The sequence below is a fragment of the Prionailurus bengalensis genome, chromosome C2, assembly GCF_016509475.1.
Source record: "Prionailurus bengalensis isolate Pbe53 chromosome C2, Fcat_Pben_1.1_paternal_pri, whole genome shotgun sequence".
Taxonomy (NCBI): Eukaryota; Metazoa; Chordata; class Mammalia; order Carnivora; family Felidae; genus Prionailurus; species Prionailurus bengalensis.
In genome coordinates, this window is record NC_057350.1 from 151,883,318 (window position 1) to 151,911,145 (window position 27,828).

The 27,828-nt window shown below is 50.9% G+C and overlaps 1 protein-coding gene across 3 annotated transcripts in view; it reads right to left on the minus strand.

The window, feature by feature from the left end:
* The window catches only part of LOC122492129 (myosin VIIA and Rab interacting protein), a 375,178-nt gene that overhangs the window by 59,209 nt on the left and 288,141 nt on the right, over positions 1-27,828 (minus strand). For all 3 annotated transcript variants that reach the window (XM_043595686.1, XM_043595688.1, XM_043595687.1), the window contains exons 8-10: positions 27,373-27,516; positions 16,803-16,956; positions 8,196-8,833 (exon numbers count right to left, since the gene is read on the minus strand). In XM_043595686.1, coding sequence (XP_043451621.1) covers positions 8,196-8,833; positions 16,803-16,956; positions 27,373-27,516 — 936 coding nt within the window. The remainder of the gene's footprint in view (positions 1-8,195; positions 8,834-16,802; positions 16,957-27,372; positions 27,517-27,828) is intronic.

Here is a 27,828-nt window from a genome sequence, read left to right on the forward strand (position 1 = left end):
CTCAGCAAGCTGCTCGCATCATTCTCTTCCTATTGTCTTCTGGAAAGCTCAGAGCCAAATTTTTGGTACTGTGAGCCTGTGATTAGGAACCTCACTGCATCCGTATTGGGAACTAACATGACTCCTAGCTTCATTTATTTTTCCTATCCTGATTTCCCCTTTGTCCTACTTTTATTTTCATTTTATTCTCTTCTGTTTACATTTATAGAAACCACTTTAAATTCTCTCCGTGGCAAGGCATAAACACGCAAAAATAAAGGAATATTTACAGATTCTTGGTTATAAAGGATTACTAGCTTCTCAACGTGGCGAGATTCTTAAAATGTCTTTTGAGAATAACTGGGACCTAGCACACTAGACAAGGGGGCAAATTTCTCCCAAGGAAACAAGTTTCACTAATGAGTACAACAAAACGTGAAACCTCAGAGGAAACTGAAAACAGCAGCCCCTGCAATCCTGACGTCTCAATCAATGAAAAATTAACTAGCAGGTTTCCATTTTAAAATGGCATCTGGCAAACATTATTCTACAGCTTCTCCAAATTTTCCACCAGAACCGTGTGGGAAGATGCAGATAAAGGTGAAAACTTACGTAACAGAAAAGGAATGGAAGTCGGCTCATTACTGGTAAATGGATGGGAACAATTTTCACTAAGTACAAAGCCCAGGGAAATGAACTGGAGAGAAAAAAAAAAAATGTTTGCGGAGGCCCGTCCACTCTCTCCCTCTCCTAAGTGGTCAGGATAATTGGTTACCCTCCTACCAAACAGTACCTCCTCCTGGTTCAGAGTATAAGATAAATGCTCACAGTAAAACAAAACAAAACAAAACACCAGACAAACAAAAGCACATTATCCAAGCTGTTGTGGTGTTGGCCATTTGAAACATCCAGAGATAAGCCCTACTCCAAGTCCTTTTACTTCCTCCTTGTTTTATAGCTACTTAGGAAGTATCTTCTTCAAACATTCAAGTGGGCGGAGGAAAGAGCTCACCATGGTACCATGTTGCCTCCTAGGAGGTATGGTCATGAAATATAAAGCACCAGGGGCAGAGACTATAAAACCATGTAGAAACATAGAATGATTTTTGTTCTTTTCCATTCATTCACTCGTTCATTCGTTCAACATACATATACATATTGTAGGTTCTTAGCCATTTGTCCAAAGAAACATAAAGCAAGACAATGCGAGTAGGAGAAAGCTTGTATCTTAAGCTAGCAGAGGGGAAATGGTTTGAGCATGTTAGATACTGGTAAACAATGCGGTGGAGACAGCATTATTCTCATTTAGCGATGACTAACAGAAACACACTAACATGGAACTTATGGAAAAATACTGCAGAGCAAAGGAAACAAAAGCTAGCTCAGAGGCATCACGTAAATTTCACTAACAAGTAGGGCACAATGTCTGATGGTGGTTTTGCATTTTCATTAGGGCATAATAATACAGAGTCTCAATGAAGAGGTATAGAAAGTTATGAGGGCTAAGCACCCAGACTAAAAGGCAAGGCAGTAGCATGAGATAAAACGGGGAGACTGCTGATGCAAAAGAATCCAGGAAGACTGCAGGCATGGCAGCAGGATTAGAACTCATATCTGACAACGGTTATAGCTGAATTAACCCTGGGAACACAAATGAGTGATGGGGAGGACAAACTTGGGAAGGTATTCTAAAGATGAGAAAAAGATCAATAAGAGAAGGGGAAAACAATAAGAGAGGGCTGTAGACCTGGAAGATAGAGAATCAAGATTCAGCATAAGAATTACAGGTGAGCTGGAAGAAGTAAGAATCAAAATGGCAGAAGAAAACACTAGAGTTGGAACAATACTTAAGTGTGTAGGAAAAAAGGTCTTTGTATTATGTGCAACAGCATGAAATGAGTAGACACTACCGTTCTGGCAAACTGTTTGCTCTTTAAGGATAATGGCAAACCAAACAAAGGTCTAAGAGAAGAGAAAATCGTTACACATAAAGGAAAAATTAGGATGTCTTCAGGCGTCTACTCACTCCAAGGCTAGAGATGGTGAAATACCTGTTGCAGGGCTTTGGAGGGAAAGTGATCCAGCCGCATGGATTTCATCCCATCGGCGGACATCAGGGGTTGGGGTTCCAGAGGTCAGAGAATGTGCTCAGCAGTCTATGGTAACAGATGACAGAGCGACTCCATGTGCTAAGTTATGTGTGAGGTGACACTGGAGGCTGGGGGTGCAGTTAGAGAATGTGGGACGGGACTTCTGCCCTCAATGGCTCTACCCGCTGATCAGGGCTGGCAAGGGCAGGGGTCCAGCAGGGGGTGGAGCCTCCAGTACCCGCTGGTGTGTCTTGCAGGGAGTCGCCAGAGTCCGAAGAGACGGAAAGTAAGAAAACCACAGAAGCATGAAGACGACAGTAGAAAAGAGTGGGGAGTTAGGGGAATGAAGCCTGACGGACGCGAAGGCAAAGGAACATGAGCTTCTGAGGCACTGCCTTGTCTATCTTGCTGACGTACACAACATTGTGCCTGTGTACATGGTGTTTCTCCTCAACAGACAGATAATACGTGTTCTTTTCAAACACACAAATGAAACAGTCATGAAAACTGGCCATGGACTGGGCCACAAAGGAAATCCCAACAGCAAAATCACATAAGCCATATTTATTGTTCACAATGCTGTAAGACTAAAACAAAGAGTAAAAAAACAAAGCAAAACAAACGAGAAAGTTATCTACTCTTCTGATTACCTCTTCATTTTGATTGAAAAGAGAATCACATTGGGAATGCTAAGTTACTTGCAAAAGTTTGACGATGGGTACACTACATTGCCTACGGGATGCTAACAAAGCTGCACTTGAGGGAAATTCATTATATATACACATATATATACACACACTATATATTACGTTACATATAATGAATATATATATATATGTATATATGAGCCAGATTATCATTTTATTAGTTGATCTCAAGGTTTTTTGTTTTGTTTTTATATTAATTTTTTTCATTTTACTTTCTTGTTTTCTGATGTATTTCTAATATATATTTTCTACAGATTCTAATACATAAAATATTTCACGTATAAAATTCACTTTTAAAGCTGTGGGCAGACCTGGATAGCTTTATAGGTGAATTCCTCCAACCTTTCAGAAAATTATCAAGTCATATAAAGCGTTCTAGAAAATAGTAAACAACAGAGAGTCTTTGTCAAGTCACTGACAAAGCTCAACAGGATGGCATGAAAATGGAAACCTGCGACTAGAAACCAGTTTTTGTACAAAGGAACCAGGATCCAGTAAGATTTATGCAGCAAATGAAAAGATGTTTCAGAATTAAGCACTCTATTAATGGGACTTACAAACATCAACAGGAGAAAAACTGTAGGATCATTTCAAGGGATGGCAGAAAGCAGTTGATAAAACTCACATTCCTGATTTAAATAATTGAGGGAGCCAGGAACAGACAGATGCTTCTTTGTCTTGGAATATCTACTAAAGGTACAGGAGGTAACTTACTTAACTGTATCTGCTGAACAGAGAGGAGTCGCCACTGGAAGCAGATGGCTAAGGACCGCAGCAAGATAGACACCAAACGCTGGGTGTCACTAGTCCTTCATAGTATAGCACACGATTGTCGCCGGGCCATAATACGAGCAAGACAAACAAGTGTAAGTCATGGAAAAAACCATAAAAATGTCCTTCCTTGTGGACAAGATGATCATCTACCAGGAGTCGCTAAAAGAACCACGGGAAAGACTATTAGGACTAAGAATCTATTAGGGCTAAGTTATAAAATTACAAACATAAAGTCAATAATGTTCTATACACCGTCAGAACTCAGAACAGGGAATGGATAAAAGAGATCTTAGGGGCACCTGAGTGGCTCGGTCGGTTGAGCGTCCGACTTCGGCTCAGGTTATGATCTCACGGTTCGTGGGTTCGAGCCCCGCGTCGGGCTCTGTGCTGACGGCTCAGAGCCTGGATCTTGCTTTGGATTCTGTGTCTCCCTTTCTCTCTGTCCCTTCCCTGCTCACACTCTGTCTATCTCTCAAAAATAAACATTAAAAAAAAAATTTAAAAAGAGATCTCAACCACAATGTCAATAAAATGTACATAATTAAAAACTTCTTCACAAAAAGAGGAGAGCTTTGAAAAAAAATCTCTAAAACTTGACAGAAAGTAAATGAATAGAGACAAGGAGGACACCGTTGGACGGGGCGCCTCAGTATTATGCAGACATACATTTTTTCCAAATAGATAAATGCATTTGGAGCAATCCAATCAAAACTTAAAATTTTCTTCAACTGGAAGAGAAGATTGTGAAAAATCATTTATGTGAGTAAAGGCCTGAGACAAGTTGAGACACTTTATAAAAGATCCTCGGCAAAAACCACCACGAAGGGAAGATCATCTACCGGATATCAAAGTACGTTATGATGTTATTACAGTGAAAATAAAGTTGTATCTGGGGGCGCCTGGGTGGCGCAGTCGGTGAAGCGTCCGACTTCAGCCAGGTCACGATCTCGCGGTCTGTGAGTTCGAGCCCCGCGTCAGGCTCTGGGCTGATGGCTCAGAGCCTGGAGCCTGTTTCCGATTCTGTGTCTCCCTCTCTCTCTGCCCCTCCCCTGTTCATGCTCTGTCTCTCTCTGTCCCAAAATTAAATAAAATGTTGAAAAAAAATTAAAAAAAAAAGTTGTATCTGTACATGAATGGACTTCCGTGTCAGTGAAGAAAATAGAGCATAAGGAAACCAGGCTCATGGAAATAAAAGGTTAATATATATTAAAGGGGACACCTGAGGCCAGCAGATAAAGGGTGAATTACTTAATAATGATTTGGTGACAAATGCTTCATTTGAAGAAAAATAAGGTCAGATCTTACCACATATCATCCGGAAAAGCAAAGAGCAGAGCCACTGAAGGCCTAACCGTAAGTTACGCTACTCAGAATTGTCCCGGCATGGCGCAAGGTGACAACAAAAAGGCTGACTTTTGTTGAACTTATTGTTTTAAAATTCTCTACCAGAAGTGCACCCTTCCTGCTTGCACCCTGAACACACTGTTCCCTCTCCCATGCTCCGCCCCCTCTCCAGGGACCACCTGGAGGCAATCTTCTGCAGGCACTGCGTGGAGATGTGCGCTGACATTTCTATCACTGTGAATAGCAGGTGGCGGGAGAATATGGAGAGTAAAGGCCCGTTTTGCTAAAATACAGATCGCTTTCCAGAACTGTATTTCTTAAAAAAAAATTTTTTTAATGTTTATTTATTGAGAGACAGAGAGAGACAGAGCATGAACAGGGGAGGGACCGAGAGAGACGGGGAGACACAGAATGTGAAGCAGGTTCCAGGCTCTGTGCTGACAGCACAGAGCCTGACGCGGGGCTCAAACTCACGAACTGCGAGATCATGACCCGAGCCAAAGTCGGACGCCTAACCGACTGAGCCACCCAGGTGCCCCCAGAACTGTATTTCTAAACGTACTCTATGTGTACGAATGCATAAACACAACTGCAGTTACTCTGGGGGACGTGGCAGGGATTTAGATTGTGGTCAAGGGGGACTGTATTTGTACGTTCACAACTTTTTTACACTACATTCATCTATTTATGTTAAATATAAATTTGGATAGTTAAAAAGCATGCAGTTAAAAATAACTACACATATATATACATGTATATATATATGTACACACACATATAAGATCTAACCTTGTGAAATATATCTAACCGTATAAAATATATATTTATTTATATTAAATAGAAATTTGCATAAAAATCATGCAAAGAGTTAAAAATACATATATATATATATACATGTATATATATGTTCACACATATATACAAAGGATTTCATACTTTTCTCAAAAAATCATGCATCCCTCAGTATGGAGATGTGTGTGTGTGTGTGTGTGTGTGTGTGTGTGTGTGTGTATTTGTATTTTTATTTTTATTTAGTTTTGTTTTTGAGAAGACAGAAGAGAGACTTGCCCTAGTAAACTAAGAGGGAGAGCTAGGAGGGCCAGTTTTGAAGTCTCTGTTGGTGCAACACCACTGCCACCTACTGGGGAGGAGAGGACACTGCAGGGAGGCAGAAGCGACACTGGTCCCAAGCGCTTTTCTGCCGGTCCTGCCTTCTCTCTATCGATGCCTCGCAAATATTGCCACCGGAAGACAACTTTCAAGCCACTTCAGAATAAATAGGAAGCTTCATGCAGCCAGCTGTTGTGGACACGCGGCATTTAATGCCTGACTGTGAGTCAGGCCAACAGCCCTCAAGAACATCCCTTCAGGTAAGTCACCCAAAGTCTCTGTAGGACAGTCTCCACTTGAGCTAGATAATGATGGTCTGGTGTTACGGAGGAGCAAATGAGACCTTGGAGCAAAGAAAGGATGTTTTCTAGGGGATACATTAGCAGCTCAGGCAGGACCGCTGCCAGATTCTGTGACCCGAGGGCCTCTGAGTCCCCAACGATCTTCACCACGGGGTCTCTCAAGAGCAGGGATCTGGCTGATGCATTCCCAAGAGGGCACTGTCGGAGCCACTGGTGACGTCCCAGCCTGTATCCGCTGGAGGTGCCTGAGTTGCCTGAAGTCCCGAAGGATAGTTTCTGGCCACGGATAGTTTCCCACCTCAGACCCGGGTGTCTCTGCCTGCAGGATTTCTCCAGAAACTGCTTGTGTCTCGAGTTAATTCTCTCCTGGGTGGGGCCACTCTCTACCAATGGGAGACGGGAGACTGTGACTAATGCTCCTGTCCTCAGGGGGAGGCGTGTCCCATGTGGCTTCTCAGTGGTTCCCTGCTGGAGAGCACAGCCTCAGTAGTCAGCCTTAATAGGCCTTTCTCGCCACCCTGGCTCACTCTTGGGGTTCCTGGGATCTCCTCCCACCTAAACCTGCATCCAAATCCTTGACTCAGCGCCTGCTTTTGGTTAGACGCAAACTAGGAATGCAGAGCACGGTGGCTGAGGGCTACTGGCGACGCAGTGAGGTTCCGGAAGTGGGTGTGCTTTCTCTAGGAGTATAAAAGGTCAACCCAACAGTAATGTGAGCCTACAGAAGGCAGGGGGAACCTAACAAGATTCTTCCATTAGACTCTCAGTTTCAAATGCAACCCATTGTTTTCATGAAGTCATTTCAATTCTCCGGGCCACCTGTGTCGCTTTTCAGTTTAGAAAATATTGAGATGAGAGCGGGCTCCACAAAGTTCCACATTCAGTTGGCCGCGTCGCACTTCGCTGGGAAGAGGCAAGGGAGGGGCATGGGCACAGCGTGATCCCAGCACAGAGTTGCGAGTGAGCAGGGTGTCTTTGGAGACTACAGAATTAATCTGGTTGGGGGTGCACGAACTACGTGATGTTGTACGTAAAATGACATTCGAGTGCACGCCTGTGTGGGAGTATGTGTATGTGTGTGTATATTTGTGTGTGTGTCAGGTGCGTGAGTGTGTGTGTGTACAGGTGCATTTTTCCAGGTAGAGAGTCCGTAACTTTCATCACAGAGTCTCAAAGGAGGCTCATGAACTAATTCATGTTGGCAAGGCCACTGAAGACACGTAGAGGGGGTGTGAGGTGGACGAAAGAGTCACAGAATGTGAGTAAACTGTGGCCTGAGCTATCATACTGGAATAATATTTACTGAGCCCTGTACTCTGTCTAGGACAGAGCTCGGTTCCTTATAAGCCTCACCTTTTTCGTGCATCAGAACCGTTCTTTGAAATGGCTGGTAAAATCATCTACACTTACAGAGGAAGGAACTGAGCCCTCGCCCAAGGCCACACAGCCGGATTTGAAGCCAGGCAGCCTGACTCTAGACCCCATACCTTTAACCCTAAGCCAGCGGCCCTCACGCTTCGGTCCAGCAGACTCACCAGGAGAGCTGGTTCCAGCAGATGCCGCACCACGTCCCCAGGGTTTTTGGGTGGGGCGGGGCCTCAGAATTTGCATTTCTAACTTGTTCCCAGGTGGCGCTGACGCTGATGGTCTGGGGGCAACACTGCAAACCCACTTTGACCTGTCGGCGCTCGTCTCCAGAGAGGAGGTCGTGGAACCCCAGAGAGGTGACGCGAGCTGTCTGGGCCACTCGGCTACCTCCCAGCAAACCAAGGTGAGAATCTGGGTCTGTGAATTCTAAACCCAGCCCTTTCGGCACCAGTCATGCTGGCAGAAGGGCACCTCTTGCTGAGAAGCGTGTACATGCACCTGCAGGCACCCGGTTTTATTACCTGATGTGCATCCAGCCCCCGGCAATGGGCGTTGGGAGAAGACAACTCCTCGCTCGGCTCCTCTGAGCCCACACGGGCCCTTCTCCACCTCCTGGCCTTCCGGTCCGCAGCCTGGGGCATCTCCTCGGGCTCGCTGCTGTCCGAGGTCTCCCTGCTGGCTGCCTGGGGGTTGAAGTTCACGTCCAGCTCTCCCTGCAGGCGTATCTTCTCCGCGGCGGGGTCCCTGGGGGCCTTCCTCTGCAACCAGGACAGTCTGGCCCGGCGCCCAGCTTCCCGGGAGGAGCCCGCAGAGGACGTCTCTGAGTCGGAGCACATGGCCTCGGGGTTGGGAGAGAGCCCGGAGGAGGCGGAGGTGGCCGAGGGGCCTTGGTCCGAACCCTGGGCCTGTGTGGGCTGAGGCTGGGGGCTCCTGGGCAGGCCTGGGGGCCGCGGGCACAGCGTGCTCAAGGCCTCACTCCAGTCAAAGTCCTCCTCACTTTCGGAGCCCATCTCCTCGTAGGCAGATGTCACGCGGGAGGCTGCCTCCAGGGACTGGAACGTGCCACTCTTGGGCTTGGCCAGCAGGCGGGTGGGCGGCAGAGCGCCATCTTTCAGGGCCACCCAGTTCCCGTCGGGGCTCTGCAAAACCGCGGCCAGGTCTGCGGGTGGGAGGAGAGAAACCAGAGAGGGCTGTTATCACCTGACAGCAAGGTGAGGCTGCTGTCTGTCTCTTCCCCACGACCGGCTTGTGGGGGTCCTTGGATCGGCGGACTCTAGGAAGTCCACGAGGCCACGCCTCTTTAGCAGAGCTGAAGGTCCCCAGGAAGTCCCTCGAGGCCCCAGTGCTCCACAGATGGGGAGAAACTCAGAGATCAGGCTTCTATTGCACATATACCCGGGTAGTTGGTCACCTCGGCCTCCTCAGAATGGCCCCCCTCCTCCCCTAGGCTGGCTGGGCACAGAAGAGGTGAAGGGAGAGCTACTGTTGGCAACCCCGGGTCTGGCCTTTTGCCCTTGGGCCATGGTTTCCCCTGGTTGGATGGGAGATGATTCCATCACCCTCCCTGGCCTCCCTCGAGGTTAACACACCCTGCCTGCCCTTGGCACTTGGACAGATCTCACCAATCACAGCCTTGTGAAAAGGCATATGTGAAAGAAGATATAGGCATGCATACACACACACACACACACACACACACACACACACTCCAGACTCTGTCCAGGTTCCTGCTAACATTTGGTCTCTGACCTCAGTTCCTGACACAGGGCTCCTAAATTAAATCCCTTGGAATTTCCTGGGTTCTGGGAGCATCTTTTATGCTAAGGAGGTGACTCTGGGGGACTCCAGGATGGGACTGGCCACCAGAAAGGCCAAGCCATGAGTAGAAACTTAGGGCCGTCAGCCCCACCCCCACACTCCAGAGAAGGAAGAAGGGCTGGAAAATGAGTTGATAATTGTGCCTACAGAATGAGGCCTCCATAAAAGTCCCCGAAGTAGGGGGTTCTGAGAGCTTCCTGGTCAGCACGTCCATGTGCCTAGAGAGTGGCACACCCCAGCTCCTTGGTGCTCAGGACCCTCCAGGGCCTCACCCTATGTATGCCTTCATCTGCTTGTTCATCTGTGTCCTTTATTACGGACATAAGTACTTCCCCGAGTTCTGTGAGCTGAGCCGTTCCAGCAAACTACTGCACCTCGGGAGGAGGTCGTGGGAACCCTGAGTATAGCTGGCTGGTCAAAATGCGAGTGACAACTTGGGACTTGTGATTGGTATCCGAAGTCATGCAGTCCTGAGCCCTTGGCTGCGGGATCTGGGGCTCACTCCAGGGAGACAGGGTCAGCATGGAATTGCAGGATACCCGGCTGTGGTCAGCGAGTTGGTTGATATGGAAAAACCCCACACATCTGGCCCCAGAAGTGTTCTGTGTGGGTCGTGGAGGAGTGAGGGTTTGTTCCTGTTCCGCATGTACGTTTCTCTTCAACTCAGGGCACGTGCCCCATTCTGAAGAGGATCTGAGGGAGAAAGCAGTTGGTATCCCCAATCCTACCTTGCAGATGGGGGAACAAAGGTAGGCAAGGCTACGTAACTTGTCAAAGGTCCCAGAGCCCATAACGGGCCGAGTCGGGATGAGGGGCCTCTCTACCCAAGGCCAAAGCAGCCCTGCCTTATAGCCTGTGCTGTGGAAACCCTTGGTCAGCTGTGAGGCTGGAGAAGGCCTCAGTTCAGGGTCATGGTCTGGATTGGCCCTCAGCTAGGCTCAGTTTTGCTCAGAGCATCTGTGATGGCTGCTGACTGGGGCCCCGAGGGTTGATCTGCACACCAGGGGGTGAAAGTTGCCTTGTCTTATTTTTGCCAGAGCCTAAAAGGACAACGTGTCCTGCCCATGTGCCTGGGGACCATGTACACGGTCCTTCTCAGCCCTGAGTACCTGGCAGAGCTCACCGGCCTTGGGCACAGCAACTGCCACCAGAAGCTGTTTCCTTTATGAGGAGCCTTACAGGACCCCCTGGAGGTTGGGTGATGAGGATCCTGGGGCTTTGGGGACTAACTTGTGTGTGGACACCAGCTCCTGGGCTTGAGGCCTACAGGGCCACAGCGCTGCTGTGCTGGGACATGGGGGCAGAGTCCCGTCACATGCCACTTAAAACACAGATTCATTTTTACCCATTAGATGATTACTGTCTCACGTAATGAAATGAAGGTTATCAGTATTTCACGGTGTTGTCCACGGAGGACTGCCCTGGCCAGGACCCTGCTTTAGAACCACAGCCTGAAGGGCATTCAGATGTTGGCTGGACATTCTTCTCAGCTCAGAGACCCAGTTCTAATTTAGCCGCCCAGGCTGGCAGGACACCTGAGTTCCCTTTTTTCTCCGGGAGTCAGAACACAGGGCTTCTGCATTCTGAGCCCGGTGGCGGCTGATTGGAGTACAGCCCTCCCGGAAGCCTGAGGGCCTGGGTCCTGCCTTTCTCTGGCTGGTTCTGCTATCTTTGGGGTCCCTCCGCACATCTCCATGTGGCAGAGCTCTGGTGACCCCTCAAAGGCCTTGCGTCCTAGGCCCCCTTTCCCTAGAGCATTTGCTTCTTCCCCTGCCCAGATGTGGCCTCCTCCTTCCCCGAGTCCTCCTGGTGTGACAGCTGTCGGGCTCATTCCATGACCCCATCCGTGTTCCGGTAGATCATGCGCATGACCGCGCCCTCTCCCCACCCAGGACAAGGCCCCCGCGGCTGGGGCTGCATCTCTGACCTCTCCAGCCTGCTCTGCCCCACAGCCAGCTTGTGCAGAGGGGAGAGCAGACGCTGTGGAGTCAGGGGGCCTGGGCAGAAAGCTCTGAGAGCCTCTCAGCCTTGGTACAGCTAATACCCCCCTGGTTGGGTATGGGGTTTAAATGAGAGGACACCCATCAAGGGTGTTACATGTGCCTGTTCAGAGCAGGGGACGGTCATAATAGCACTCTTCCCCTCGCCCATACCTGGGCTGCTTTAGGGCAGGGTGAAGAACAGGGACTGTGGGTTCAGGCAGATCCAGGGCTGAGCCCCAGTTACTGGGATTCCTGGCAGGCGACCTTGGTCAGAGAGCACCTCCTGTGCCAGTTCCCTGACCTGAAAATGGAGACAGTGTGCCCTCCGTGGCAGTCAGAGGATTATTACGAGACAACCTGTGTAAAGCATCGATCATACTATCTGCTACCCCTCAGCCTTTTTTATCTTCTACCTATTGAATGGGCTTATACTATCATTATTTTTATCTGACGTCACAGGGCAGCACCACGAACTCCATACATGTGTATATGTATCCATCTACCCCATAGTTGCTATTCTGGACCACAGCAACACTGCCCTCATTGGCCATGGAAACATTCAGAAGAGAGGCCAGTGAGGGTGTTATTATCATTTACCTGTTATGGGCTCCACCTGCCGTGGTGGTAATGGAGGTCTTCTTCTGGGAAAAAGGGTCTCTATTTTGCTGGCATTTTCCCAATGCCACATCCCAATAGCATCAGTCAGCTGGTGTGGAAGGCAGGGACCAAAGAGCCCACCTGGGTTTCTCCAGAAATGCCCGGGCTCTCTCTCAGTGAGGCTATGAATGGCCAGTAAGTGGCAATATTGATTTTCTCTGCAGCAGACGTTGTGGATCATTTCAGGGTATATATATCCTCTGGGCTCCCAACTGCCAGTACTTGTGATTCTTTGCCTGAGGTGTGCTCTGTTTACCAGAGACTGCTGGGCTGCCCCAGGGGCGGGGGGCGATCCCAGCCCCCTGGATGCAGCCCTCAACGAATGACAGGGGAAGCCAGTGGATAAGTCTCCCCACTCCCCTGCCTGTTGTGCAGGACAGTATTCTATGCTGGCTCTTAAGAGTTCCCCAGTGGGGACGAACTGAGTTCCCCAGTGGGGACGAACTGCCATCCTGTTTAATGAGTCATTTGCCTGCCTTCCCTTCCTGTCACCTGTCCCCTCCCCTCTCTGTGTCTCCTGGGCTCACCTCCAAATAAACCACAGGTCCTCAAGTCTTCACATTACAGTCTGCCAACAGAGACACCCCCACGATGCAAAGCAGACTCCGCCTTGGCCACGGGGAGCGTTCACTCCGAGGGGAGAGGTGTGGCCCTGGGGCCTTACAATCGGTCACCCTGTCTGCCTTCTGGGTGGTCTTTGGAGGCCCAACTCACCGGCTGCTTCCTGGGCAGACTGGCCCCTCTGCTCTCTGGGCTCTTCCAGGAAGCTTTCACTTTTAAACCCTTAAACTACACTACAGCTTCCTTCCTTGGCCGTCCACCCCCATCACCCCTGGCCCGCCACCACCCTGACCACAGCTTGGGTCTTCTTTGCCACTCTACCTCCAGTCCCTGAGCATTTCTGGAACCTGTCCTGGGCTGGTAAAGACTACTTGTTAGTGAACACGGACACCCACAGGCTGCAGGGACGAGGCCAAACTCTCCATGTGAGGCTGTCCGGGGCTGTGGGAGGAAGCCAAAAAGAGAAAGGCCCTGAGAAGGCCGCTCCTGCCTGGCTCCAGGGCGGACTGTGTTTTCTCTGCGGTCACACATCTGCCTTCAACACCCACCCCAGGGCGGGCAGGGATTCAGCCCGCTGCTGGCTCCTCTCTTCCGCCTTTTACGGTCCCATCTACCACGGGCCTCGGCGGAAGCTAGAAGTTGACCGGCTTCTATCTCCGCAAAAACAGAGCCGGCTCCCTGAATGCCCGACCCGATGGAAACCTCCCTGTCTAGCTTCCTGGCTGGAACAGCTCAAGGCTGCGCCTGGGCTCCAATACCACATGCTCTCAGTCCTCCGGGAATATGCACTGGGGACCCTGCATCCCTCCGTTCTCTCCTCTCTCCACATCCTCTTTCACGACCGCGCAGACAACGGCTCAAGAGCAGGGGCTGTCCCCTGACTGCAATGTCCCAGCACCGAGCACATGCTGTGCACGCAGCCAAGGTCTGTAAGGGGAAGATGTGTTTTGGGAGACATCCACGGACTGCGGTCGGCACTGCCAAGGCCCCAAGTGGATCTGCTTTGGTTTACTCAGCCCACAGCGTCTCTACGGCTGACCCTGACCGTGAATTAGCAGGCTCTGGAAGCGACCTTTCCCCTGAGGCATACACAGAAGTGCTAAAAATAGCCTAGTGGACATTAACCTAAGATGCTCTCCACCTCTGGGTCTCCGCTGGTCTCCATTTCTGCTCCGCTGACATGGGGCAAGGGCCCTGGGTATAATCTGCTTCCTGCTAAACATATCAGACATCCCTTAGCACCTCTGGGGTTGGCCTGGAGACCTTAGCATGTCAAGGCCAAGCAATCCTCAAAACACCCTACAGTTTTCTGCACAAGGGCTTTATATGTTTGTAATTTTAAATCTCCACCCTGAGGGATGCATGGAGCTTTTGAGTATGAAATATTTTGTGTGTGATATTGTTGAACTAAATTATATATATATTAAAAAATTTTTTAATGTTTATTTTTGAGAGAGAGAGAGAGAGAGCATGAGCAGAGGAGGGGCAGAGAGAGAGGGAGACACAGAATCCGAAGCAGGCTCCAGGCTCCAAGCTGTCAGCACCAAGCCCCACACGGGGCTTGAACTCATGAACCATGAAATCATGCCCTGAGCTGAAGTCGGACGCTTAACCGACGGAGCTACCCGGGCACCCCTAAATTTTGTTTATATACAACTGGTGAATTATAATATGGGTGCTTTATTTTACAGAAAATTAGGTTAAAAAAATCACATTTTGAAAATTAAAATCCTTTCCAAATTTATTTGAAATGCTCATAATTCAGCAGGGAACTATTTCATGAATTGGAGTGTTTGTCAGACGTTTTTATAATCTCTTCTAAAGGTATCAGTGTGTTAAGCATGGATTCTGAAAGGCTCTTTGTCGCTGCTGTTGTTTATTGGTTTGCTTTTATGGAGTTGGGACGTACTTATTATCATGCAGTGGTTGAAAGAGCCCGCAAGCTGGGGCCACGATGTTTGGGTTTGGGCACACTAGCTGTGGGATGTTCACCCTCACCGCCCCTCACAAGATAATGACCCTGGAGGAATGAATAAAATAGTGCCTGCAGATGAACCCTGTACGTCGTAGAGTATTTTTAAAAGTTAGTTATTATTGTTTATGGACGATCTATTATATGACATCCTCATATGCCTTGTGGAACTTTTACAGTCCCTTCTCTGTGGGGACTTTCAGTCTCTGGTGGGAGCTAACGAGAGAAAAAAAGAAAGAATCTGAATGAATGAACAGCAGGAGGAAGGGAAAGTAAAGCTCATTTAAAATGGAAGAATGTGGGGCGCCTGGGTGGCTCACTCGGTGGAGCATCCGACTTCAGTTTGTGAGTTCGAGCCCCGCGTCAGGCTCTGGGCTGACAGCTCCGGGCCTGGAGCCTGCTTCAGATTCTGTCTCCCTCTCTCTCTCTCTCTCTCTCTCTCTCTGCCCCTCCCTCGCTCACACTCCGTCTCTCTCCCTCTCAAAAATAAATAAACATTAAAAAAAAATTTAAACGGAAGAATGCAGTTACAAACCAAAACCCAAGCCATATACATAAAGAAAGACCGTTTCATGAGTTTCACCGACTCCCTGCAGGTTCTCCCGATGGGTTCTACTACATGGGACGCATGGAAGTGACCTGTTTGGAAAAAAGTTTTAGAACGACTGTAGTAAACAGTGCATTGGCCATTCTTTGCCCTGGGAGAACATGGAACATCGGAATTTGCTTCAATAGCTGTTAGTTCAGTCTTTTCCCTTAGAGAGCAGCAAATGATAGCACCATCTTTAAAAGCATATTTCTAAGACGAATGTTTTGCTGCGAGGTTTTGTGGTGTTGTTCAGAAAAGGGGAGGGCAGAGCTGACATACACTGGGAGCTGGGAACCCTTTTGTGGTTTCTTCCTGTGAGGACAGTGGTCCTAGCTCTCATTACGTGTATCTGGGTGAGGAAAGAACAGGCCTGGGCCAGGGTGGAGAGAGCATCTTGACGTGGACAGTCAGTCACGGGCCGGGGAGACCGACGTGGCCTGGCCAGGCTGCTCCATGGCCCTCGGCCGTTACCCACGTGGTTCCAACCCCCTCACGGCCTCCTGAGGTGCGACTCTGGGAAAGCGACAGGCTACTTCGAGCCTCCTCACTGGGAAGGATTACGTGACTTGACAGGTTTACGAGGGACCGCGTGTTGTGGATGTCGGGTCTCTGGAGAGGTGAGTTCAAGGGCTCTATGCAGAGACAGGGCCTTCCGGAAGCAGGAGCAGGAAGAATGGGGAGCATGCCATTCTCAGGTGTGGCGGGGATGACAGCTGGCCACGAAAGCCCCTCTCCCGGCCCAGCTGTGTGGCCGGAATGTGTTTGCCAACGCCAGGACTGTGTCTGCCAGGCCCTCTGCATCAACGTGGGGCTGTGTGACCGGTCCTGGCCTGCGGTCTGGGAGTGAAAGCGGTGTGGGCCATTGGGCCATTTCCCTGATGAGGCGGGTAGGGAGCAGGTGCACTGACTTCTCCATTCTCTCTTCCTCTAACTGCTGGCCGAGGTGAAGGACCCGAGGTGAAGGTGGAAGAGTCAGAGGCCACAGGGCACAGCAGAGCCACTAGGCAGGAGCCGCCTCTGGCCTCTGAAGGCCCGTTCAAGGCACTGCACCGGTGTGTGGTGACAAATTAAACTATTGTGTTGAGCCGCCTAAATGTTTGGTTCCTTTGGGACAGTAGAGAGTGCTACCCCGACTAGTATGTCGGGTTTTAAAAAGGACTCTCTTCAAACCAACCCACGCTGGGACCCAAATCCTTCTGAATGCTGAAATGCCCTGCCAGGTGGGATTAGCCTTTCTGGCCTGCCTGAGACATATTCTCCTGGCCCACGTGGAACAGGAGGCTGGAGTGAGACCGTGCAGCCAAGGACTGTAGCGCACTGGCCCAGGAGCCCCCCGCTGGCCCGTGGGTCTCAGCAGGAACCTGCCCAGTGGGGAACACGACCACATTACAAGCGTGTACTAGAGGCCTTGTGACTTGGTGGCTCAGCGGCCCCCAGGGGGCACACACCGACTCGGGCTGATGGAGGGGGGCCCACTCAACAGCCAAGAAGCCCCCAGACAGCACTTCGGAGACCCACAGACCAACCAGATGCTGCTTAAAACAGTTACTTGTGTCGTCCAGCCTGTCCACGCTCTTCCAGATGGGCAAGGCCGCCTCCTCCCTCAGTGGCTGGTCCTGGCCCCTGGGCGGCCTTGACATAGCCTCCAGCGAAGGGGTCCTCGGGGCATCTTCTCTGGTGAGTGAGAACGCAGACTGGGATCGCTGAGGAGAGACAAGAGGGGAAAAGGGTGAGCTGAGCGAGAGTCACCGGGAGGAAAGCCTTGCGCTTTCTGGCGGACGATACGACGTGGAGAAGGCAGGATGGCTTTTCCTGTGCTGAGCCTTAAAAGCTGCGAACCAGTGCATAATACTGTATAACCACGGGAACGGTGCCCTGTTTGCTGCACCGCAAGCTGGCCAGGCCTTCCGGAAAGTGTCAGAGACGCAGCGGCCTCCGACAGAGCCTGTGTCGTAAGGCTCCTTTAATGCAGCAACACTTCTGAGGCCAACTGTGCCGGAAAAGGAAAGCATCTTCCCCCTGAAGACCTCCAAACCCGAGAGTTCCTGCGGCACAGATAGATCTAGCACCATGAAAATGCTACAACGGCTAAGTAAGCCAAGTGTGGCCGTCCACAAACCTACAACTATTGCAGCATGTTCCCATCCAGCAGGGAAAAGACAGTTACCTAAGAAGTGGTGAGGGGAAAACACGTTTGAATTGTATCACATGTATATGTTATGACACATACACAAACATATATATGTTACGAATGTTACAAAGAATTATATGTATATACTACATATTAATTACATATATTAATTTATTATTATATATTAAATTGTACATATTATATATATTAATTAATATATATAAATTAATTATTATATATATAATTTATCGTCAAGTTAGCTAACACACACTGTATACAGTGTGCTTTTGGTTTCGGGGGTAGATTCCCGTGGTTCATCGCTTACCTACAACACCCAGTGCTCAACCCAGCAAGTGCCCTCCTCAATGCCCGTCACCCGTTTCCCCCTCCCCCACCCCCCACCGCCCCTCAGTTTGTTCTCTGTATTTAAAGAGTTTCATCAAACAGAAAGAGGCCAATTTTTCCCTTTGTCATTTCATCAAGGGATTATCCCTCCCTGGTGATTGATTTTGCTCCTTTCGTGTTGATCAAGTGAGGAGGGAAAGGACAGAGCCACTCCAAGCCTCTGTGACTCCCACGGGAAACAAGGCACTGAGCTCTAATGCCGGCCCCTGGGCAGTCTGTCTCCCCCTGCTGGCAGACCTCAGCGCCAACAGCCCCCCTTGCCTTCCCTTCCAGGGAGAAACGCTGCTCTTGGTAAGGTCCACCCTCCACCATAGGTGCTAAGAATAGGAGAAAAAGGAGAGCATGCTGGGAGAGTGGTGAGCAGGGCCCTGCGGTGGATGGAGCCAGGTCAGGACTCAGTCGCACCCGGGCTCCACCACGGCCTCTGCTACGACACCTTGGCCAGATGACTGAATTCCCTGGGAGATGTGGAAACTTAGCCTTGTCCTGCACGCAGTAAATGCGTCAACAGTTCTGACGCTTGACAACAACCAAGGTTTTCATGGAGATGGGTAGTCAGGGAGCCATCTATGATTTTGCTAGATCCTTAACAGATGATGATCAGCTACCAGAGAGAACAGAGATCAAGGCTGATGGTCCAGTGAAGTTCCCAGAAATGAAGGACAGGGGCACCCGGGTGGCTCAGCGGGCTGAGTGTCTGACTTCGGCTCAGGTCGTGATCTCACAGTTTGTGGGTTCGAGCCCCGCGTCGGGCTCTCTGCTCTCAGTGCAGGGCCCGCTTCAGACCCTCAGTCTCCCTCTCTCTCTGCCCCTCCCCTATTTGTGCTTTCCTCTCTCTCTCAAACATAAACATTAAAAAAAAATGAAGGACCAAATCCTTCTATGGCAAACTCCTGTGTATTCAGGGGCTACATCCCTGACCACTCATCCCTCCAAGGTCTGCCAAGAAGACCGCCCTTCTGTGTCATCGCACAGATCTTTCCATACTCTGATACAGTCATTATTACGACATGTTAGTTCTGCCAAAGATTGTGAGCTCCTTGAAGGCAGAGATGGTCTTTTGGATGTGATGGTTGGTTACACGTCTGTGACTGAATTTACAGGATGTGAGACGGAGGTCTGGTGCTAAAGGAGCTGATGATCTATCGCCAAGGACACAATGAGCAATTTTATATGCCCTTCTCTTCCTTTTTTATATTTGCAAGCTTCTCAACTACAAACCACTGAATACATGTTTACATCATGACAAAAATGATATTTAATGTTGCATTTTACGGTGGTTCGCATGGTATTTTATGTATGCCCGTATGCGTCTTTAAGAGGTGGCTTGGGTCCATTTCTATGGTTCAAAAATGCTCCCCCACCTACAAAAGCCAAACCCAAGAAATGAAAAGGGCCTTTGGGTCCAACATGGAAGATGGAATCTGTGTTCTTCATGAGAGTTGGGGACATCAGACTTCTATAATCTATTTCAGGCAAGCTACTCTTTCACACTAGAAGAGAACTATATCCTGACAGTCACAGAAGACCCCAAGATCTGGCTTCTACAGGTCTCAGGACGCTGCTGGCCAGGTCTCCAGCCAGGGTGCAAAAACCCCAGTTCTGAGACCCATATCTGGTTTTGCCACAAATTCATTGCAATAAGCACATGGTCCAGCAGATGGCGCCACGATAATGCTTTTACTCACCAGTTAGTTCAACCTCTATGGCTCCTGGGAAGTGATGGGATTGCTTGAGTGATTTACTTGCTCATTACCCTGGCTGGACCTTTGTGCCCACTCTTTCGTTCCTACCCATGACCTCTGCTTCTCTTCCCTTTCCTTTCTCTTACCCACCCTAGTGTCCATGGAAGAAACAGGGCTGGCGATGTCAGGAGGGGCTGACCTGAGTTAGCATCTGCACGTGCATTGCAAGGAGGGCCCAGAATGGTTGGTGGAATCGACGGTCCAGGAATACGAGGCTTGCAAAGCCAGCAAAGCCTCGCAGGGATGAACTTGAGAACCTGAGCTTGGAAACAGGCCTGCCTCAACTCTTCAGGCACTAACTTATGGGGCATGTTAGGCAGGGGGTCCGTGCCAGCTTCTCCTCCTGCTATGCGGGATCCTGGGTGGAACCTCAGCTGTTCTACGCCTCAGTTTCCTCATGTAAAGGGATCAGTGTCAGGCCTGGCACCTCAAAAGCACTCGATGAATATCCGTCAAAACAAGAGTGTTTATTAAGCTCTGCCACCTAGCCCGGACAACGAGGAAACAAACACGAGGAAACAAACACGAGGAAACTGAGGCCGGGGTGGACTAATTTGCCCAAGCACATCGTTGGTCAGGGGGCAGAGGCAGGGCCTGAGCTCGGGTCTGTCTGGTTCCAGGCTGATGCTATTCCATGCTGTGTGGAGCCTGTGCCGGAAGCCTGGGAACAATGAGCTCCTGGCCAATATGCTCCAGCCCGGTGGGATTTGCCACTTGAATCAGCTGGGTCTGTTGCTCTGGGCGAAACACGCAGCACGACCACGAGTTACCTCTGTTACAGCTTCCTTTGCATCATGTGCTGCCCACAGCCCTTGGAAGGGTATGCTGTTGCGATGGTGGCTAGGGCTATCAACGGGGCAGGCTCCCTGAGGCCCTGACCATGGCTCCCCAGTGGCCTTTGCTCTCACGGAGGCCGCGCCACAGGGAGAGAATGATTTTAGTATCAGGCGTTTGGGGGCCAAGGGATCAACAGTGGCGCCTGTATGAATAACAACTGAGACCAAGCATTTGCTTTGGAGTTTTAGGGTCAGGCATAGATACTAAGTTCAATCTGGTAATCATAACTAATGAGAAATACTTTAGGTCTATACTGGAGTCCCTCAAAGGAGAGAGCAAATATGAGGGAGAAAGGGACCGAAACACAAGAGGAAAGGCTGAGAAGAATAGGGAGGAATAGAGAAGGGACAGAGAGGTGCCTCTTGGTCACCGGGCACATCCTAAGAGTCTGGCGCCTGCTGTTGCCATCGTTATTATCGGTAGGATCATCAAATTATTACTAAAGCAATTTTGTGTATATACACGCCCAAAGAGACAGGCCTTAAATGAATTACAACCCCTGCAGTTTTAGGATATTGCACCTTAAGGCTTGGAAAGCTGGGTGGCACTGACCCCCCTCCCGGCAGAGCACCACACAATAAGGGAGGAAATTAAAAAGAGAAAATCACAGTCAACTTTTTTCAAGAGAAGGGACGAGAGCTCCTGTCTGCCTGGGGATGGGCTCAGTGTGTTTGCAGATCAGCGGAAGTCACAGGGCCTGCACTGTCTGGGATTCTGCATAGTTATTCCCTGAGCCAGCGGGGGCCAGGTCAATGGGGCACTGAGGCCACGCGGACGGTCAGGGTCGTCCACGGTCCGGAGGTCAGGGAGTCCTCCTGGGATAGAAAGAGGCTGTCCTTAAGCCTGTTGGCCTCACCTGGGCAGATCTGGGTCAAGTACACTGAGGCCCAGGCTCCACTCCAGACCCCATGAGTCAGAACCGCTGGAGTGGGGCTCTGGCGGGTGACACAGATGAGCATCCAGGGTGGGAACAGCAGGTGGGAATGACCAACTTCCATGAAGTCCCCAAGAACCAAGACTTGGCCCGCTGCTTCATGTCCAGGCTCTGGCCAGGGATCAGGCATAGTTCTGCATTTATGTGCTCCGTTTATCACCTCCTCTGTTTATCTCTTCCTCTGTTTATCACTTCCTGTTTATCACCTCCTCTGTTTATCTCTTCCTCTGTTTATCGCTGCTGTTTATCACTTCCTCTGTTTATCTCTTCCTGTTTATCACTTCCTCCGTTTACCACTTCCTGTTTATCATTTCCTGTTTATAACTTCCTGTTTATCTCTTCCTGTTTATCTCTTCCTGTTTATCACTTCCTGTTTATCACCTCCTCTATCACCTCCTCTGTTTATCTCTTCCTATTTATCACTTCCTCTGTTTATCTCTTCCTCTGTTTATCACTTCCTGTTTATCACCTCCTCTGTTTATCACCTCCTCTGTTTATCTCTTCCTGTTTATCACTTCCTCTGGTTATCTCTTCCTCTGTTTATCACTTCCTCTTTTTCTAAAACCCTGGACCAATGCTGTGCAATAACACTTTCTGGAGTGATGGAAATGTTCTGCATCTGGGCTGCCCAATATTGTAGCCGCCAGCCAGAGGTGCTGCTGAGCACTGGAAATGTGGCCAGTGTGACAGAAGAACTGGGTTTTAAGCTTTGTTTCATTTTAATTAATTTAAATTTTAACGGTCACTTGGGTCTTGTGGCCACTGTATTGGAGAGCACAGCCCCAGGACTTGGAGGTCACTGAGTCTGCTGATCTCATTCTATAGAGGAAGAAGCTAGATCAAAGGCTTTGGAACAGGAGAAAGGTGTTCATCTCCCAGCCCCACCAATCACAGGCTGTGGGACCTCAGGCAGTTTATGGTAAAGCGTTAGCCTCAGTTTACTTATCTATAAAATGGGTTCAATAATACCCGCATCCCTGCCTCATGGTGAGGGGTAAGAGAGCCCTGAGGTGGGCAAACGAGTGCCTGCTCCTTGACCCGTATGCGCTGCTGTCCCCTCTCCACATGGCCTCATTAACAGTCACCAGGCTGCACAACCCAGGGGGTGCCGCTCGGCCCGGGTTCTAGGTGAATGGCTGTGCAATGTGGTGGCCTTGGCCAGGGTAAGTCCCCCTTAGGCTCTCACTCCGGATGTGGTGCTGGCACAGACTCTTTCACGGCAGGGGAGCGGGGCCAAGTGCAGGCCAGGGGCCGGCAGAAAGCACCAGCTTAGCCCTCAAGGGCAAGCATTTGGAGAAGCTGACCCTCGTCCCCTGGGTGTGTCACCGCCTGAGGCCCCAGGCTGGCCCTGCCATGGTGCCGCTCAGAGGGAAAGGGCTTGGGGTCCTGACCAAGGGAAGTCAGGCTGCGGTCTATCCGGGGGTTAAGCCCCAGGTGTAGCGTCACATGGAAGTCCGAAGGCAAGAGAGGAAGGCAACAGGCCAGAGACAGGGACAGAGGGAGGAAGGCATGAAACATGGTGGAAAGTGGTGGGTCAGGGGCACCGGAAGGGGCCCTGCCCTTTCCTGCAGGCCCTCTTGGGGGCCTCGGCCGGCCAGCTTGTCCTGTTAGTTTGTTAATGTGGTTGCAGCCAAATGAGACGGCAACTCAGGCAGAGGAGGGATGCAGGCTTCTCTGTCCCCGCACAGCCAGCACGTGGCTTGTGCCTTTCCGAGCAGCCAGCTAATCAAGACCCGAAGGGTTCTTATCACCGAGGGCTGGGTAAGGCACAGGCTCTCCTTCCAGACGTTTTGGCAAAGCTCTAATCACACTGCTGTCTTTAAACCAAACCAGGAGCTACAAATGGTTGTTCGCGAGGGTGTGGATCACAGCGTTTTGCTGAGACCTTAATCCACATGTTCTCCTTCCTTCACGGGTATCCCGGAAGCCAGAGGGGAAGCGCTCAAGTCCGGGCCATGACTGAGTCCCCCCAGATCAACATCCTGCCATCAGGTGGCCACGGCCCTGTATCCGAGAAACCCCTGCCACGTGACTGATGCTGAGCTGGCCCAACACCAGAACATACGTGACCAGTGACAACCGGGGGCTCATGCTAGTGGCCGCTACGTGGAACAGGCTGTGCCAGGGACCCGGCTGCATGCTCGATTTCCCTTCACTTCCAGATTCAGGCTGCTCTGTCTGGGGCTGCTCCCATGAGTACAATGTGGTTGGAGAAAGACGAAGCATTCATGTCTCTCTGCCTGATGTTGTTGACAAAAATATGCTGTTTACATATTGCAAATCACAGTATAGGCACAACTCACAGGGAGAGGCCAGCAGAGGACTTCTTTGATCAAACATCAAAATTCATGGGGCACCTGGGTGGCTCAGTCGCTTAAGGGTCCAACTTCTGCTTAAGTCATGATCTCACAGTTCGTGAGTTTGAGCCCCGCGTCGGGCTCCGGGCTGGCAGCTCGGAGCCTGGAGCCTGCTTCGGAGTCTGTGTTTCCCTCGCTTTCTGCCTCTTCCCCGCTTGCACTCTGTCTCTCTGTCTCTCTCTCTCTCACAAAAATAAATAAAACACTAAAAATAATTTTAAAACCCCCCATCAAAATTAAAGATGAAGTTGTCAGTGATAGCAGTCAGCTCCTGATCTTATCCCCTCGGTAAGGTGTCCACACTCCTGCCAAGCCCTATGACCTGGGTGGTTAAAGTGTTATGCAAAACGGTGTAACAATGTCCTTTATGGGGTGTTCCCAAACTACAGCCTCAAGGACCCCCTCCCACCCCCTCTCCCACAGGTGGATGCAAACCCTGGGTTAGGTGGACACAGCTTGCAAAGCACTGCATCAAAGAAATTCAAGAGGTACTTGATCTGAGAGTCTTCCATTAGGCCTTGGTCTATGTCAAAATCTGGAAACAAATCATATTCTGCCATTTGCCTCAGGGAAAGTAAGTAAGAAACACGTCAGCTTTGTCTGCCTTGATGTGGGAGCCAAAATGACAATTGTGCTGTGCAGAGGTGAGGCGTTGGGCAAGACAGACTTTCTGGCGAGAAAAGGACCCCTGAGAAGCTTTGACATAGCCACGGGAGTCCCGTGCGACTCTGACCTGTGCCCGCTGCGTGCCTGCGTCCCAGGTGGACTAGAGTCTCTCTAGCCGGCCGAGGGGCTGCGCAGGGGGTCCCCCCGGGAAGCTTCAGGGCTGCTTTCGGCCAGTGCTTGACTGGGGGGTGTGCGTGAAGCACTTTGCGGCCCCGCTGTGGGAAGCTGGGGCCGCTGCGTTCTGGCTCATTCCAGCACCCACCGTCCCACGTATCTGGTGACACGCAGAGTGTCTCCAGTCTCTGTGAGGGGACAGGAATATCATTTCTAGGCTGCGCTGTGAACACGGGGGGGTCCCCCAGAACATCTGGCGGGGAAACAGGCAGTTCATATCCAATGAGCCAGGGGACGGGAGAAGGGCAGAGCAGAGGAAACGCTCGGAGCCAGGAGACCTGGATTCTGGTCCTGCCTCCTCCCCCAACTTCGTTCCAGTGGCTCAGACTAGGTAGGCCTCAGTTTACCGCCCTGTAAAATGGGGGGTTATAATGGGTGCTCTTGCGTGAATCGAATGAAATAATACGTGGGAACACCCTGTGAGTTTAAAGCCTACGTTAGGGAAAACTATTGGCCATATGCTATTTCTACAGATGTCCGACAATCCCTCAATTACTGCTATTTATTAGTTACATTTCCTATGATGACTCCCAAGTCTGTCTGCATCCGTTAGTTACTGTGCAGAGCTGCGGGCAACTGACGTGACCAGGGAGCGTTGGAGGAGTGTGTTTCCGGGGAGCGAGTCTCTCCCCTGCCCTGGGGAAGCAGCACAGGGTCAGGGTGGGGGAGGGGAGCTTCCGGCCTCCCGTGAAGAAAAAAACAGGATGGCCCAACATGCAGTGAGTGGCCAGAGGCATCCAGCGGGTGAGCTGAGACAGCGGCAGAGAAGCAAGATGATGCCTTCCGGCTGCAGGGGGAGGGGTGGGGAGAGGGCACCCGGGAGGACACGAGGCAGGGGCTGGGCTGGGGGAGAACCGGGTGGGGGGACTGTGAGTTGGAGCAGGCTGATCAGTGACCCACTGAAAGCTGCTGCCCTAGCTGACCAAAGCATGGCGGGTTCAGCTCACAACTCGCAGAGGTCCCTTGATGATACTGTGGCCTCAGTTCTGAAATGTAGAAATAAGGTGATAAGAAGAAGAACAATACCTATCATTTGGGGAATGCCATCTCCATGCAAAGTGGCCAGTTGCCACGTCTCATTTAGTTACTGTTCTAGTCTATTCCTTGAACACATTAAGTTCCTTCCTGCTCTGAGCCTCCGTGCATGCTGTTCCTTCTGTGGGAATGCTCTTCCTCTCACTGCTCCCAAGTCTCTCAAACCTTAGTCTCAGGTGACCTCCTAGGAAGGGCTTTCCCTGACCGGCCCCCTAGCCAAGCTTTCACCTGCCTCAGTACTCTGTTCCTGCCGTCTTCTTGGCTCCTCTTGACGACAATGACTAGAGTTTGTCCCCTTGTATTTCTCTTATTATTCCTATTTTACAGTTACTAAACAGCTGCTCAAGGTCACGGTTAAGGGCAACTCCAGACTCTCATGCCCAGAAGTGCCAGAGGCAGAGCGCCCAAGCCCCCTGGGCTTGCCTTTGACCCCTCAGCTCGCGGCCAGGTCTGGGGTGCTGTGGAGATCTGCACCTCTTGGAGACCCCCAAACCTGACGCGTCGAGTTTCCTTCAGAAAGACCCCCGGAAAGCAGGGTGATGCTGTGCATGCAGCCTGAGCCCGCGAGGGCAGGGATCACTTAGCAAAACATCTGAATGACAGGCTATTTGAAGGTCGTGTGCCTCTCCCTTCTCTGAACCCCAAATCCACCTCTGGTCTCAACCTTTCAACCAAGTGCCTATCACCGTGGACTGACTCGTATCCCGGCCCTGCTTTGCTAACCAGGTTATTGAGTCCCGGAGGGCTGGGATCGGGTCTCCTACTTATTTTGTGGAGGAGCACACACAACGAACAGCAGTCAAGCTGACAGCATGTTGGCAAGGGGAGGTTCTGCCAATAAATCAATGACGTTAAGGCTCTGACAAAGCCATCAAGGTGCCTCTCGTCACCCCCCATGCATCTGGTGGCTGGTGAGGCCACGGAGCATCACTTCCGGAGTTGCACGCCGACCACGCAGCTGGTGTGCACGCCCTTTTCTCGACCCTTGACCCCAAGGAGGGGCAGGGTACAGGCTTGGCATCGCTCTTCCCACGTCCGACTGCCCAGTTCGGCACAGCGCCTGTGTGCAGCCCCGTCCCTTCCCCCTGCCAGGTCCGTGGGCGCCGACAGCTTCTAGAACATGAGCCCTGCTAACCAGTCCCTGTGTTTCGGGCTGAATCTCCACCCGGAAGGCCCGGCTCCGCAGCCTTAGCCTCCGTCCTTCCCAGCAGCCCCCGTGTCCCTCGTGGGGCCACTTAAACCAGTGAAGGATTTTACAGGCTTGGTGGCTCCCCCAGAGACATCAGCAGGCCCAGACCCTTGGGTCCCAGGGAGGCCACCGTGCTTTGTGATTCGGCCTTTGGCTTAATTTCAAGGTGACAGGCAGAAAGGCCGGAGCCCCCTTCCTTCCCGACTTCCCAGCCGTGTCCAGATGTGGCCGTGGCCACTTTGGTGGCAATTTTCTCACGGTCACCTCTCAGGCCCACTAAGGCAAGGGGTGGAAGTTGTAAGGACACACGTGGCCCCCATACAGGTGTTCTTTTCACAGGGCCAGTACAACTCTTTCCAGAAGGAGCATGCTTACTGACACCTTTGTTCTTCCTAAATTGGTCTCTGCGTAAAAACCCACCTCCATATTCCTTAGGAGCCCGACTGTGTTTCCTCCCTCTGTCCCCTCCCAGGCCCCCCCCCCCCGACACTTTCTCTGTTCCTCACCCCGTCCCCCCTTCAGGAACCCTTGGCACACCAGTCAACTACAGATGGTTGGGCGTGGCAGCCCCACGTCCATGGGGACAACGGCTCTGACCTGTGCCTGATGCAGGACATCTGCATGGGAGGAGGGGCCTGGGACTCACCCAGAGGGTGGAGGCAGCTCGGGGGCCTCCCGGGGGGGCTGCGGTCCCCTCGTCAGTGGCCTCTGCACCGCAGCTCTGGGGCTGTGACCACTCTGGCTCTTCTCCCATTTGCTGCTCGCCTCTGTTCTTCTGTTTTCTTATGATCTGGGGAGGAAGTGGGTGACACAAGGGGCAAGTTACTGGCAAGGCCTTTGGGTGCTGGGTGGAGCAACTGGGGCCACTCTGGGATTTTTTTAGCCACTTTCTTTTAGCCACACTTAAGGGCTTAGTTTCAACAGAATACCAGCCTGTTCCAGATCTGCCTTAGGGTAAAAACGACACAACTGTAGCCCTAAACATTCTACAGCACTTTGCGGTTTATAAGTAATCCTTTCGTGATGCTGACAACTTCTACTTATGAAGGGCCAGCACGTGCCAGGCTGTTTCAGGCACTGTATATGAGGAAACGGGCTCGGC